Raw genomic sequence first — 13,903 nt, 5'->3', positions numbered from 1 at the left:
AGCGAGAGATGGACCGAATGGTTGACCGATACGGTTTACGGGCAACATTCCCGTATCTCGACAATGTCACCATCTGCGGCCATGATCAGCAGGACCACGACACCAACCTACGTAAATTCCTCCAGACTGCAAAGATTCTTAATCTTGCATACAACGAGGACAAATGCATGTTTAGCACCGACCGCCTATCCATCCTTGGCTACGTAGTGCGAAATGGAGTGATAGGCCCTGACCCTGAACGCATGCGCCCCCTTAAGGAGTTCCCCCTCCCTCACTGCTCCAAGGCCCTGAAGCGCTGCCTAGGATTGTTCTCTTACTACGCCCAGTGGGTCCCCAACAATGCAGACAAAGCCTGTCCCCTGATCCAAACCACAACTTTTCCACTGTCGACAGAGGCCCACCAGGCCTTCAGCTGCATCAAAGCAGACATCGCCACGATGCACGTCAATGACGAGTCCCTCACCTTCCAGGTCGAGAGCGGCGCGTCTGATGTAGCTCTGGCAGCCACCCTCAACCAACCGGGCAGACCCGTGGCCGCCTTCTCGTGTACCCCCCATGCTTCCGAAATCCGCCATTCCTCGGACGAAAAGGAAGCACAGGCAATAGATCCTGTATCATCCCGGGAAGCTGAATGAGCCTCCTGATGCCCTGTCCCATGGCACATGTGCCAACGCACAAGTGGACCGCCTCCGAGCCCTCCACGAGGACCTCATCCACCCGGGGGTCACTCGTTTCTTCCATTTTGTAAAGACCCGCAACCTGCCCTACTCCATCGAGGAGGCCAGGGCAGCCACTAGGAATTGCCAAATATGCGTGGAGTGCAAGTCGCATTTCTACCGACCAGAGAAAGCGCACCTAATAAAGTCTTCCCATCCCTTTGAACGCCTCAGCATGGACTTCAAAGGTCCCCTCCCCTCTACCAACCGCAACATGTACTTTCTCAACATGATTGACGAGTACTCCCATTTCCCGTTCGCCATCCCCTGACCCGACATGACCACAACCACCATCATCAAAGCCCTCCACAACATTTTTACTCTGTTCAGATTCCCCACCTACATACACAGTGATAGGGGGTCCTCCTTTATGAGTGACGAACTGCATCAATTCCTGCTCAGCAAGAGCATTGCCTCGAGCAGGACGACCAGTTACAACCCCCGGGGTAACGGACAAGTTGAGAGGGAGAACGGAACGGTCTGGAAGACCGTCCTACTGGCCCTACGGTCTAGAAATCTCCCGGTCTCCCGCTGGCAGGAGGTCCTCCCGGATGCCCTCCACTCCATCCGGTCACTTCTCTGCACCGCAACTAATCAAACACCTCACCTCACCTCACCTCTCCTTGTTTTCCCCAGGAAGTCCTCTCAGGGACCTCGCTCCCGACCTGGCTGGTAGCCCCCGGGCCCATTCTGCTCCGAAAAAACGTGCGGGCGCACAAGTCGGACCTGTTGGTCGAGAGGGTCCATCTTCTCCACGCTAACCCCCAGTATGCCTACGTGGAGTACCCCGATGGCCGACAAGACACGGTCTCCCTACTAGACCTGGCGCCTGCCGGATCCCCTCGCACACCCTCGCCACCAGTCCCACCCTCCACCCCACCAGTGCACCTCACGGCAGCCCGCTTCCCTTGAGAATTGGTCTTTCCGCCGGCCCTGCCTGGGCCTCCCCGCACACCGACGCACTCTACAGGTGCTCCCTTCCCAGGTCAGTCAACCTCCCCACCAGCGCCATCTAAAGGTCTGGATGCCCCCTTCCTAGGTCAGCCAGCCCCACCAGCGCCATCTAGGAGTGTTGAAGCCTCCACGGAGACCGAGTCCACGCACCCGGAGTTACAGACGCCTGAACCTCCACCGACGTCACCGCCAAAGCTCCGTTGATCGTAGAGGATGAGCAAGGCCCCCGACAGTCTGATTGCATCATTGTGAACTGTACATAGACAATTAATTTGAAATGTGCATAACCAATTGTAATTTTGCAAGACTGTACTTTATTGTTGTAAATAGTTGTGACCAGTACGCAAACGCAGTACGAGGGTAATGCAGTACCTCCATAACCATTCATACTACCAGTTGTGCTATTCGACCCGTTCGTACTATCAGTTGTGGGTTGTGCGACCAAGCCTCCACCCCCGCCGGACTCTTTTTTTTTCAACAGGGGGTGAATCTATCGAGCCTATTAAAGCCTTCAGTTCGGACTACAACCTCGTTTCTGTGGTCATTGATAGTCCATCACCCTGCACATTGAACTTCTGTCTCCCCAAAGTGTGTGTGGGGTTCTCCCTATCTGGGCGTATCTATCTTCCTGAACTTTAATTTCTTTATTTGTTATTATTTTACTTCCTGTCATACCCTGCTTCACTTACTATTCATTCCTGAGCTGCATCTTGTGTCCATAGTCTTTTTAATGTTTCTTCAACATTTGCTCTTCTTTTTCTGCCATAGGGTGCGATTCAGTGACCCCGCTGCGCCTGTTGCGGATCCGGGTGCAATAGGTGAATTGCGCACAAGTCTCAAATCAGGCTCCACACTGGGCCGAACGTTGGTCACTTGCCCGGCACGATCTGGATCTTCCAACTCACTTAAATACCTGATGCCGGATTCACCCAGCGCCCGGGACTCAACAGCCATGCCCGGGAGACCTCACAGGGCCCCATTTAGTAATGGTCCACACAAACGTGTACCAGTCATAACAGCACCTGGGGGGGGGGGGGGGGGTCTCCCTCCCAGGCCATTGGAGAACCCGGCTGGTCAGTGACAGGGCAGGGTGGCATCCTGACACCCAGGCACTGCCAGTGTGTATCCGGGGGTCCTTGCTGGTGGGGGGGGGGGGGCGGCTGAGATGTGTTTTCGGGGCCTCCCCACGTTTGAGCAGTGAGGGGGCTCAAAAGAGCAGAGGGCCTGAAAGGGGAAAGATTGCCTAACAATATGGTGCCTGGATCGGAGTTGATACAAACTGTCTCGATTGAATTGATGGTCATCACCAGGATTCTGACCCAGTGAGTGAAGGAATGGCATGGTGTGTGCAGCTCTCATGTAATCCTCTTCCCTGTGCCAGCCTCTATAGACCCATCCTGCCTCTCCTTTCCCTGAACCTGTCCCTGCTTGGTCGAGCGGTAGGTTATTTATTAAAGTTCTCACAGCAGTTGGAATATATTTATTTAATGAATTACTGAGCACACGTCTAGTTTGGCCGAGGTGGGAAGCTGCCCCAGGGGAATGGGGCACAGGACTGAACTGAACTCTGAGTCAGGTCGGGCCGAGTCCTGGGCCTGCAGTTGCAGGGTAGCCGGTGGGTGGCGCGGGCGCCGGAGGTCGGATCAGCGGAAACCTCTTGATCGCGGCGGGAGGAGATGGCCGGCGCCATGGCGACGCTGCGGAGCGGCATGGGGACAGCGGTGGCCCGGGGCCCAGCGCTCATCCCGCGGGCTCTCCGTGCCAGGACTGCCTCGTCAGACACTGAGAAGCGGAGCGGCTTCGCAGTCGCCTACGAGCTGCACTCGGACCTGCAGCGAGGGTCGGAACCGGAGAGGCCAGCTTTGGGCGGCAGGAAGGTCGGTGTTTCCCCCCATACCTCCTGCGAATTGACATTAAATCAGGTTTTCATTTTAAAACTGGAGATTGAGAGATTTTTTGTGTAAAGACAGGTTTCAGATCAGCCATGATCTCATTGAATGAGGGGCTGGAGCGGCGCTTGCTCGGTCAGCTGGAGTCTGCCTGGTGCTCTGGACTCCTGTTGGTTCAAGGTTGAGCACAGTAAGAAGTCTTACAACACCAGGTTAAAGTCCAACAGGTTTGTTTCAAACACTAGCTTTCGGGGCACTACTCCTTCTTCAGGTGAATGAGCAGTGCTCCGAAAGCTAGTGTTTGAAACAAACCTGTTGGACTTTAACCTGGTGTTGTAAGACTTCTTGCTGTGCTCACCGCAGTCCAACGGGGGCATCTCCACATCATGGTTCAACGTTGGATTGCTGGATATTGCCCCAGGGACGGCTTGGCACATCTGTAATGGATGATGGGTGTCCAGAGGAAGGCGGTGGTCTTCCTGTCATATAACTGCACCGCCTGCCATGTTGCTGTTCTGTTACTTATTATGTTGCTGTTCTTGCTCTTCTCTGATGAGGGTCGCAGGTGACTTTGGCGAGTTACTGCAGTGCAGCTGCTATTCGCTGGAGCCATAACGTGCAGCGGTGGATATTGAGTCTGGGGACAAGGGCGAGGTCAAGGAGTAGTACTCAGGAAAGGGGTGAATATTTCCTCACACGACTTGCTTGAACATTTTGTAGAGTTGCTGATGGGTCACTTGTCACAGAGTGACCAGCCTCTGCCCTGCTCTAAGAACGTATAACATAGAACATACAGTGCAGAAGGAGGCCATTCACCCCATCGAGTCTGCACCAACCCACTTAAGCCTTCACTTCCACCCTATCCCTGTAACCCAATAACCCCTCCTAACCTTTTTGGTCACTAAGGTCATTTAGCATTGCCAATCCACCTAACCTGCACGTCTTTGGACTGTGGGAGGAAACCGGAGCACCCAGAGGAAATCCACGCAGACACGGGGAGAACGTGCAGACTCCGCACAGACAGTGACCCAGCAGGGAATCAAACCTGGGACCCTGGCGCTGTGAAGCCACAGTGCAATCCATTTGTGCTCCCGTGATGCCCCCTAATTAGAATAATAGGGCACTTGAATTTATTGCTTTGCTGTAGCCCGCCCCCTCATAACCCATAAAATACTTGAGTGTTCCTGCTATTCTCTTATGGTCAATTACAGATAGCCCCTAATGCAAAAACAAAATATTCTAGATTCTGCAATAGAAAATGCTGGAAATGCTCAGTAGGTCAGGTAGTATTTTTGGAAAAGAACAAAGAGGTTTTTTTTTCAGAATGGGCAAAAGTTAGAGATGTAACCGGATGTAAGCAAATCTAGAGGCAAAGAAAGGGAGAAAAGAACAAAAGGGAATGCCTGATAGAATGGAAGGCCAGAGAGATTAAATGACAAAGATTAAATGATAATGCAAGAAAACTGGAGATAGTAATGGGGATAAGTAAAGAAACAAAAAAGGTGGGTACAGTGGAGCTGTAAATGGGAAAGTGGGTGGTGTTACCATGCAACTGTTCTTGTCCTTGTCCTTCTAGATGGTAGTAGTTGTGAGTTTGGGAAGTGCTGTCGAGGGCAAGTTTGTCGAACTTTTTTCCTGGGACCCACTTTTGCCAACCAGCCGACCTTCATGACAAGGCTTCAGTTTGATGTTAAGAATCCCTGACATGGTGTTAAAGGAGACCCAAAAGCTTAACAACGTAGCACACGACCAGAACATATGAGTATGATTAGCTGGCTCCCAAGAATACCGCCCACAGCTGCCATCCACCTCTGAAAAAGGTGCTTGCCTTGGTTAGATGAGCCCTGTGCATCACCTTGAACTGATCAAACTGAACTGAGCTTAGGAGGATGTGGAGTTTATCCTGCGAAGAGCCTCACTCCACACCATTTCATACAGAACAGGACCCAATACATCCTCCCACTTTGTCTTCATCTCATTCAACAGAGCCGACTCCGCTGATAGAAGATCTTGCCATACATACCTGAAATACTCTCTTTCCCCCCCCCCACCCCGCAAACCACCACCAGATGTGGCCAAAGGTAATATCCAAGGAGGCGGTGGTATCATGGTGTCAAAGGAAATGAAGGAAAGTCCCTCCGCAAAAAAATCCTAAATCTGGGACTATCAAAACAAATTAGTAACTGCCTCGCAAGATATTCTTTGAATCTGGTGGTGGTGAGTACCCTGAGAATCTGGAGTTGAAATTTTACCGACAGCTCTTCAAAACTGGCAAGCCGACCTTCCACGAGCAAGTCCCCAAACCATTCCAGACCCTTACCATGTCTTAAACATCGAGTCTAAACATGCTGGCGCAAAGAAATGGTTGACACAGACAGGGGCCAATGACGACATGGAGCTAAATGTCCGAATTGCTTCCAGATCCTAAGGGTAGACACCACCACTGGATTCAAAGAATATTTCGTAGGAGAGAACAGAAACGAGGCAGGTACTAAGGCATCCAAAGTAGAGCCCCTACAAGAACTCGCCTCCATTTTCCCCGATATGGAAAACGGATCACTAACCCACCCCAGCACTTTCTCAATATTGACAGCCCAATAATAAAATAACAAATTGGGTAAAGCTAAACCACCTGATTTGTCTATCCCTCTGGAGGAATGCCCTACAGACCTTTGGAGTCTTGCCTGCCCAAATATACGAGGGCACCAATTTGTGAACTCTAACAAAAAAGGAGTTAGGGAGAAAGGTGGGGAGACACTGAGTAAAAAATAAAAACTTCAGGAGGACAGTCATATTAATAGTCTGAACCCTGCCCGCCAAGGACAGGGGTTAGTTATCCCACTTTTGCGACTCAGATTTGACCCCATTCACCAGGCTAGCATAATTTAATTTATGAAGTGAGGCCCAATCGTGGACCACCAGGATACTAAGATAACAAAAGCGAGATCTGACAAGGCCAAAAGGTAATGCCCCCCCAGACTGCTCCCCTTCCCGAGGGATTAACTGGGAAATATTTGTTCTTATCCAGATTCAGCTTATACCCAGAGAAGGAGCCAGAACTCCCAAGTAGCTTCATTATCTATCCATAGTGGAAACTGGGTCCATAATATAAAGAAGCAGATCACCTTTGAACAAGGACATCCTATGTTCCCATTCTCCCTGACTGATCCCGTCCCACCTATCAGAAGATCTCAACCCTACCACCAATGGTTTAATCGCTAAAGGAAATAATAGTGCAGACTGGACATCCTTGTCCCGTTCCCCTGTTCAAGCTCAAGGCATTAGTGCGGACGTGAGCCGCAGGAGCTCCATACAGTAACCAAACCAAAGACATGAACTTTTGTCCCAAACCAAACCTCCACCCTATCAAACGCTTTTTTGTCGTCCATGGATACAACCTCTGGTTCTGGCACAGGAGAAGTCATCTCTGAGGGTGGTAGGGCTCCAATCGCAGTGAGAATTTGCAAATAATTTAGTGTCCGCATTCAAAAGCAAATGAGTCATACAACCCATTCTTAGGATCCTTGCCTTCTTGGGATTCAAGAATAGAAGCCTGTGTAGGGCAAGGAATCATTGAACATTTCCAATAGTAACGGAATCAACTGACCTGCAAACACAATGGGGAATCCATCAGGGCTGCGTGTTTTACCCATCTGCATTAACCTCATACCGTTCAAAATCTCCGCAGAACTCAACGGGGATTCAAACTCCCGCCTTTCTCTCCAATGGGAAGGACAGCCTGTCTAAAACCTTACTCTCCTCTGGGGGCTCCGATCTATAAAGGTCCCTATCGAATGCTTTGTTGACTTTAAACGAGGTGGAAACCAAACAGCCACTGGAGCCCCTAATCTGTATAATCTCCTGGGAAGCCGCCTGCTGCCTCAGTTGATGAACTAAAAATGCTACTGACCTCCCAATGTTCATAGAATACCCCTTTCGAGGGACACAGTTGACTCACCACCTTACCTGTTGATAATTCAAGTTGCGTCTGCAACTTTTTCCTGCTCGCAAGCAACTCTGGGGTAGGGTCAAGCGAGTACTGATGGTCAACCTCCAAGGATGGAGTCCATCAGCCTCTGCCGTTCCACCATTGCAGTCCTTCCATGTGTGCATTTAAAAAAAATTTTTTTTTTTAGAGTACCCAATTCTCTTTTTTGTTCCAATTAAGGGGCAATTTAGCGTGGCCAATCCATCTATCCTGCACATCTTTGGGTTGTAAGGGTGAGACCCACACATATACGGGGAGAATGTGCAAACTCCACATGGACAGTGACCCAGGCCGGGATCGAACCCGGGTCCTCAGCGCCGTGAGGCAGCAGGCAGCAGTGCTAATCACCGCCACTGTGCTGACCCTTTTCCATATGTGCTTTAGAGGAAGTTATCCCTCCCCCCCTCCTCGTTTAAAGTCAACAAAGCATTCAATAGGGACCTTTATAGCCCTTAAGGGCTTCCTATAGCATAGAGGGTGATGTAGACTTGCTGTTGTAAAACTTGATATATTCCTCAATGGTGGAGGATATACATTCGCAAAATGCTTTGTCTGCAAATAACGCCGGATTCCAACCTCCCATGGTGGCCGCTGAGAGGGACCTGACTCTAGGAAAAAGTCCACAAAGTGTGGAGCATGGTCCAAAATCATAATATCCGAATACCCCACCCTCTTCACCCAGGGAGAAGAGACTTACCTACCAGAAAAAAGTCAATTTGTGAGTAAACCTGATGGATATGGGAATAAAAATGAAAAAACCTTATACCTCGGCTGTAAAAAATGGTAAGGATCTGCGCCCCCTCTCCATCTGTTCCATAAAAGCCAAAAGCGCTTTTGTCACCCCTGATGGAGCCAGCGACTTGCGCCTAGATTGATCCAACTCTGGATCTCGAACACAGTTTACGCTACCTGGCTCACCTATCCCTTCAGTAGGCGGCACAGTAGCACCGGGGTTGGCACTGTTGCTTCAAGCAGCAGGGTCCGAGGTTCAATTTCCTGCTTGGGTCACTATGTGTGGAGTCTGCACGTTCTCCCCATGTCTGCATGGGTTTCCTCCAGGTGCACCGGTTTCCTCCCACAAGTCTCAAAAGACGTGCTTGTTAGGTTAGGTGAATTGGACATTCTGAATTGTCACTCTGTGTACCAGAACAGAATGTGGCGACTAGGGCATTTTCTCAGTAACTTCATTGCAGTGTTAATGTAAACCTGATTGTGACACTAATAAAGATTATATTGTTCTGCAACCTGGTCTGGTCCCTTACCCGCAAATGAGTCTCCTGCGAAAACATCACATCGGCAAGCACTCAAACTTTTCAGGTGAGCGCATATACTCACCTTTTGTCTGGGCCGCCTAACCCCCTTAAATTCCAGGTGACCATCCGAATTGCCCCCCCCAAAAAAAATGGAGCCAGCCATTTCCACCAAAAGGTGTTGTCTAACAACTACTTAGAGAGTACAGACACAAGGCCCACCCAAGATGACAGCCACACCCACCAGCAAGACAAAACAAAGAGTAATTTGTAGAAAACTAACCCTATCCCCACCCCACTTCATCCCACTCCCCTTTCCTCCCACCTCCAAATAATACCTCACCCAAATGTACATACCGATAACACCATAACGAACACAACTCCCTCAACTAATCCTAACCCCAAACCAAACAAAAACCCTGAGTTAATTATCCCAAACCAAACTAGTATAACGAGCTGCAGCTACCCTCACCACTTTGCTCTCATTAGTTAGCTAACTCTTTGGCTAGCAGGGCAGCTCCCACCTTGGGTGAAAAAAAAACTACTGCCCAGTCCAAAGAAACAAAGTAGAACAAAATCCCATCGAATATCATAATGCAACTGGGAGCTATATCTCCCATAACAACCATAGTACAAAGAACAACATCTATCGTAACATTTAACGCCCCCCCAACATCCAACAGACGAAACAATCATCCCACCCAAGAGCAAAGAAATACAAACATGTACAAATAACCCCAACAACTCTCCACACCCACTTGCCCAACCTCAACAACCAAAAACCTTACAAAAACACAATCAACTCGAACCAAGCCCATGTTCTTTTACAAAGGCATCTGCATCCTCTGGAGCACTGAAATAATAGTCCTTCATCTCTAAAATCACTTGGAGCCATGCCAGGTACACCACCCCAAACCAAACTCCACTCTTATGCAGGGCGACTTTGGCCTTGTTGAACACTGTCAGCTTCCAATGTCCTGGTAAAGCCTGATGGCGTGGCCTTTCCATTTATAACAAGGTGCTCCTTAGCCCATTTCAGGACCTGTTCCTTCTCCTGGAAGCTGTGGAACGGTACAATAACAGCCCATGGTGTTTTGCTGGGTCGGGGTTCTGCCGGAATGTCCGATGGGCTCGATCCAGCTTGTGGAAAGGATCTGAATCCACCCTCCCCCAACATCTTCCCAAACATTTTTGAGAAGTACTCTGTGGGAGTTGGATCTTCCATACCTTCCTGCAACCCCACGATTCTGACGTTCTGCGAGTGGTTCTTCAGATATCTACCGTGGCCCTCAGTGCTTTATTTTAATCGGCCATCAGGGAGATCACAGCTTCCAGTGCGGCAATTTGTTCATAGTGTTTTGAAAGAGCCGTCTCCACGCTCTTAATCGGCAAGCCATGAGCTTTTACCGTTTCAAAGGTCTTTTCTAACTTTGACCAAATGGGAGCCAGGGCATCCTCTTATCGACTTACGAAGGTTGCCAGATACAGCCCTTCATTGCTTCTCAAATTCTATTACTAAGACGCTGAAAAGCACCTTGGCTGTTAGGAGTGGCCGGAGTCACAGGAGCAGCCTCCGCCATTTTCTCCACCGAGGAATCTTGAGAAGCCTCCAAATTCGTCGATGAATTTCTATCAACAGTTTTGATTGCCCTGGTCTTTCTTGGCTTTTCCCTTGTGTGGACACCTTATGCCATTGATCAGATGGGATTTTACTCAGAAACATCCATAGAAACTGGGCAAGAAGGGCCTAAATGCAAGTACAATCGCGGGAGCCACTTTATGCATGACTTCTTTCTACATGCCGCCATCAGAGGTCGTTCACTTTTGTCAATGTTTTGAATCAAGGCTGTAGTAAGATCAGGAGCTGTGTCGTCCTAGCAGAACCCAAACTGAGCATCAGTGAACAGGTATTGCAAAGCAAGTGCCGCTTGATAGCACTGTTGATGACCCCTTCATCGCTTTACTGTTGATCGATAGTAGATTGCTATCTGTTGGATTTGTCCCGGTTCTTGTGTATGGGACATACCTGGGCAATTTTCCATATTGCTGGGTAGAGGCCAGTGTTTTAGCTATACTGGAACAGCTTGGCTAGAGGTGTGGCAAGTTCTGGAGCAGAAGTCTTCAGTATACTATGCCAGAATATTGTCAGGGCCAGCAGCCATGGCAATATGTGGTGCCTTCAGTAGTTTCTTTATATCACTAGGAATGCATCGAATTGACTGAAGACTGATATTTGTGATGATGGGGACCCCTGGAGGAGGCTGTTATAGATCATCCAGTTCTGGCTGAAGATTGTTGTGAATGCTTCAGCTTTATCTTTTGCACTGATGTACTAAGATGCCGGCAAGCATCTCGGCTCCCCACCATGGGGACGGGAATGTTTGTGGAATCTCCTGCACACTCTTCACTTCCTTTCCCTCGCCTGTCACCTGGACACACCTTGTAGGACCTTGTTGCTGTTCGGCAATGGAGGTCCCGCTATAGAGGTAAGTCCTCCCCCTTAACACCAGAGACTTGGGGTGGAGGGCATTGCATGCAGCAGTCCCATACATCCATATGATCCATCACTTCACGGACTTTGAAGATGTCTGCCCTTTCTGTGGCTTTATGAAGTTCTTGGACCATGCTTGTATCAGTTTTAGACTCTTTTCAGTTACTTAAAAAACCCATTGTTGTAGTTTTATTCGCTCTTTAGCCCCACACTGCTGATCTGAAGGCACCTGGTGAGGGGAGGGGCTTGGAAGGAAGGGACCTCCTCATGAATCTGCTCCTGGGCCTGACAAATTTCCCATCAACCGTTCCAGGCAGAGGGCGATAAAGGGGATAATCCGACCCAACTGTCTGCCCCTCTGCTGCAGCTACATTCGTGGCTCGGTGTCCCTGGAGAGGGAGCGTGAGGTGTTCATTGGCACACTCGAGGCCTTCCGTGCACTTTGGGCATCACAAGGGCTTGGGTACTTTATTAACTTCTTTAATCCCATTTTGGTTTGATGTTTTAACTGTCATTTGTGATTTGATTTTGTTGTAGGGAGTTTTCCTTTAAGTGGCTGTCCCTATTACTTTGACTAATTAATATTTAATTAATTTAGTTTAATTGGTTTAAACCCAAAATAGTCGCAGCACAATATCAACATTAAAATGCCTGAGCATCCTCGATAAGGTTTACCCGACCCTGATATCACCCCTTTGCTTTGGGAGAGGAGTGCATCAGGCTGTGCCTTGTCTGGCCTACTGCATTCTATCTGCAGTGGAATCTTTCATTGCCTCTTGTGGAGGAGGTTGCCGGGATTTTCGTCCAGCAGAAGAGGATTCTGGGAGAAGTCAACTCCATCACCTTGACTGTATTGTGGATAGCTGAAGAACTGGTGTCAAGGAGCGGTTAAGCCTGAAACACTACATTAGTGTTTCCCTCCCTCCCTCCCTCCTTCCTCCTCTAAAAAAGGCACTGTGCGGAGAACAAGCAAGGTAAGATTCTTATTATATATTTCTTAAGTGTACAAGGACAGAGATGGCAGTTAGGACAGTGTTATGCTCTTCCTGCCAGATGTGGGAGATCGGGGAGCTTTCTAGCTTCTCTGATGACCATGTCAGCAGGAAGTGTGACCAACTGCATCTCCTCACAGACTACTGTTAGAGCAGCAGCTGGACACATTGAGGAAGATACAGAGGGGCAGAGAGTGTGATAACTAACTTCAAGGAGGTGGTTACACCACAGGTTCAGACAGGTAGATGGATGACCGCCAGGACAGGCAGTCAGGTAAGGCAGGATTCTCTTTTGGCTATTCCTCTCTCAAACAGGTATACCATTTTGGATACTGTTTGGGGGTGGCATAGCCTCTCAGAAGAAGGTAGCAGCATCAGCCAGGCCTGTGGCACCACAACTAGTTCTGCTGTAGAGCAGGGTCGGGCTAAATCTAAGCAAGTGATAGTGGTAGGAGACTTGATAGTCAGGGACACAGGCATTTTTTGTGGCCGCAAACTGGACTCAAGGATAGTGTGTTGCCTCCCTGGTGCCAGGATCCTGGATGTGTCTAAACAGCTACAGGTGGGAGAGTTTGCTAATTAGGGAGTAGATCACAGCTGTGTTGAGGGTAGATACATTGGAGGGATCTTGTAGAGAGGCATTATGGGTAGAGTTTAGGAATAAGAAGGATGAAATCACAAGGTTTGGGTGTGTACTATACACCTCAAAACAGACCGCAGGAGACAGAGTAGCAGTTGTGTAGTCAAATACTGAAAAGGTGTGAAAAAAGGGTCGTTGTGATGGGTAACTTTTACTTCCTCCATATTGACTGGGAATACCTTCCAACCAGGGGCTCGGATCTAGAGCAATTTGTTAGATGTGTCCAGGAGGGCTTTTTTGATACAGTATGTTCACAATCCATCAGGGAAGGGGCCATACTAGACTTGATATTGGGGAATGAGCCAGGCCAGGTGATTGATGTTTCAGTGGATGGGTGGGGTGGGGGGGGGGGGGGGGGGTGCAATTTGGGCTGAGCAACCATAAATCCAGAAGATTTTGGTTAGTAATCGACAAGGACAAGAGTGTCCCGTGGATGAGGCTGCTTAATTAGGCAAGGGCCAATTACATCCAAATTAGACAGGAACTGGGAAATGTGGATTGGGAGCGGCTATTTGAGGGCAAATCCATGTCTGACATGTGGGAGGCTTTTAAAAGCCAGTTGATTGAAGTGCAGGACAGGCATGTCCTCACAAAAATGAAGGATAGAAATGGCAGGATCCGGGAACCATTGGTGACGAAGGGAATTGTAAACTTAGTCACAAGGAAAAAGGAAGCATACGATAGGTCTAGGCATCTAAAAACTGGCAAAGTCCTTGAGGAGTACAGTGAAAGTAGGAAGGAGCCTAAACGTGGAATTAGGATGCTGAAAAGGGGCCATGAAATGGCTTTGGAAAATATGGTCAAGGGGAATCCCAAGGCGTTTTATGGATAGATTAGGAGCAAGAGGGTAGCACGAGAAATAGGAGGAATGTTATGTGTGGAACCACTGGAAGTGGGTGAAATCCTTAATGAGTACTTTGTATCGGTATTCACCCGGGAGAAGGAAATGGTGGATGTTGAGGTCAGGGATAGGTGTGTGAACG

General features: G+C 49.1%; 1 protein-coding gene across 1 annotated transcript in view; it reads left to right on the top strand.

The window, feature by feature from the left end:
• Positions 1–3,318: 3,318 nt before the first annotated feature.
• Positions 3,319–13,903, top strand: part of mrps28 (mitochondrial ribosomal protein S28) — a 151,760-nt gene continuing 141,175 nt past the window's right edge. Inside the window, exon 1 of the mRNA XM_038809677.1 lies at positions 3,319–3,547. Within this exon, the coding sequence (XP_038665605.1) occupies positions 3,347–3,547 (201 nt within the window). The 5' untranslated portion in view covers positions 3,319–3,346. The remainder of the gene's footprint in view (positions 3,548–13,903) is intronic.

This window comes from Scyliorhinus canicula, chromosome 10, assembly GCF_902713615.1.
Source record: "Scyliorhinus canicula chromosome 10, sScyCan1.1, whole genome shotgun sequence".
NCBI lineage: Eukaryota > Metazoa > Chordata > Chondrichthyes > Carcharhiniformes > Scyliorhinidae > Scyliorhinus > Scyliorhinus canicula.
This window is presented reverse-complemented; position numbering and strand designations above follow the sequence as displayed.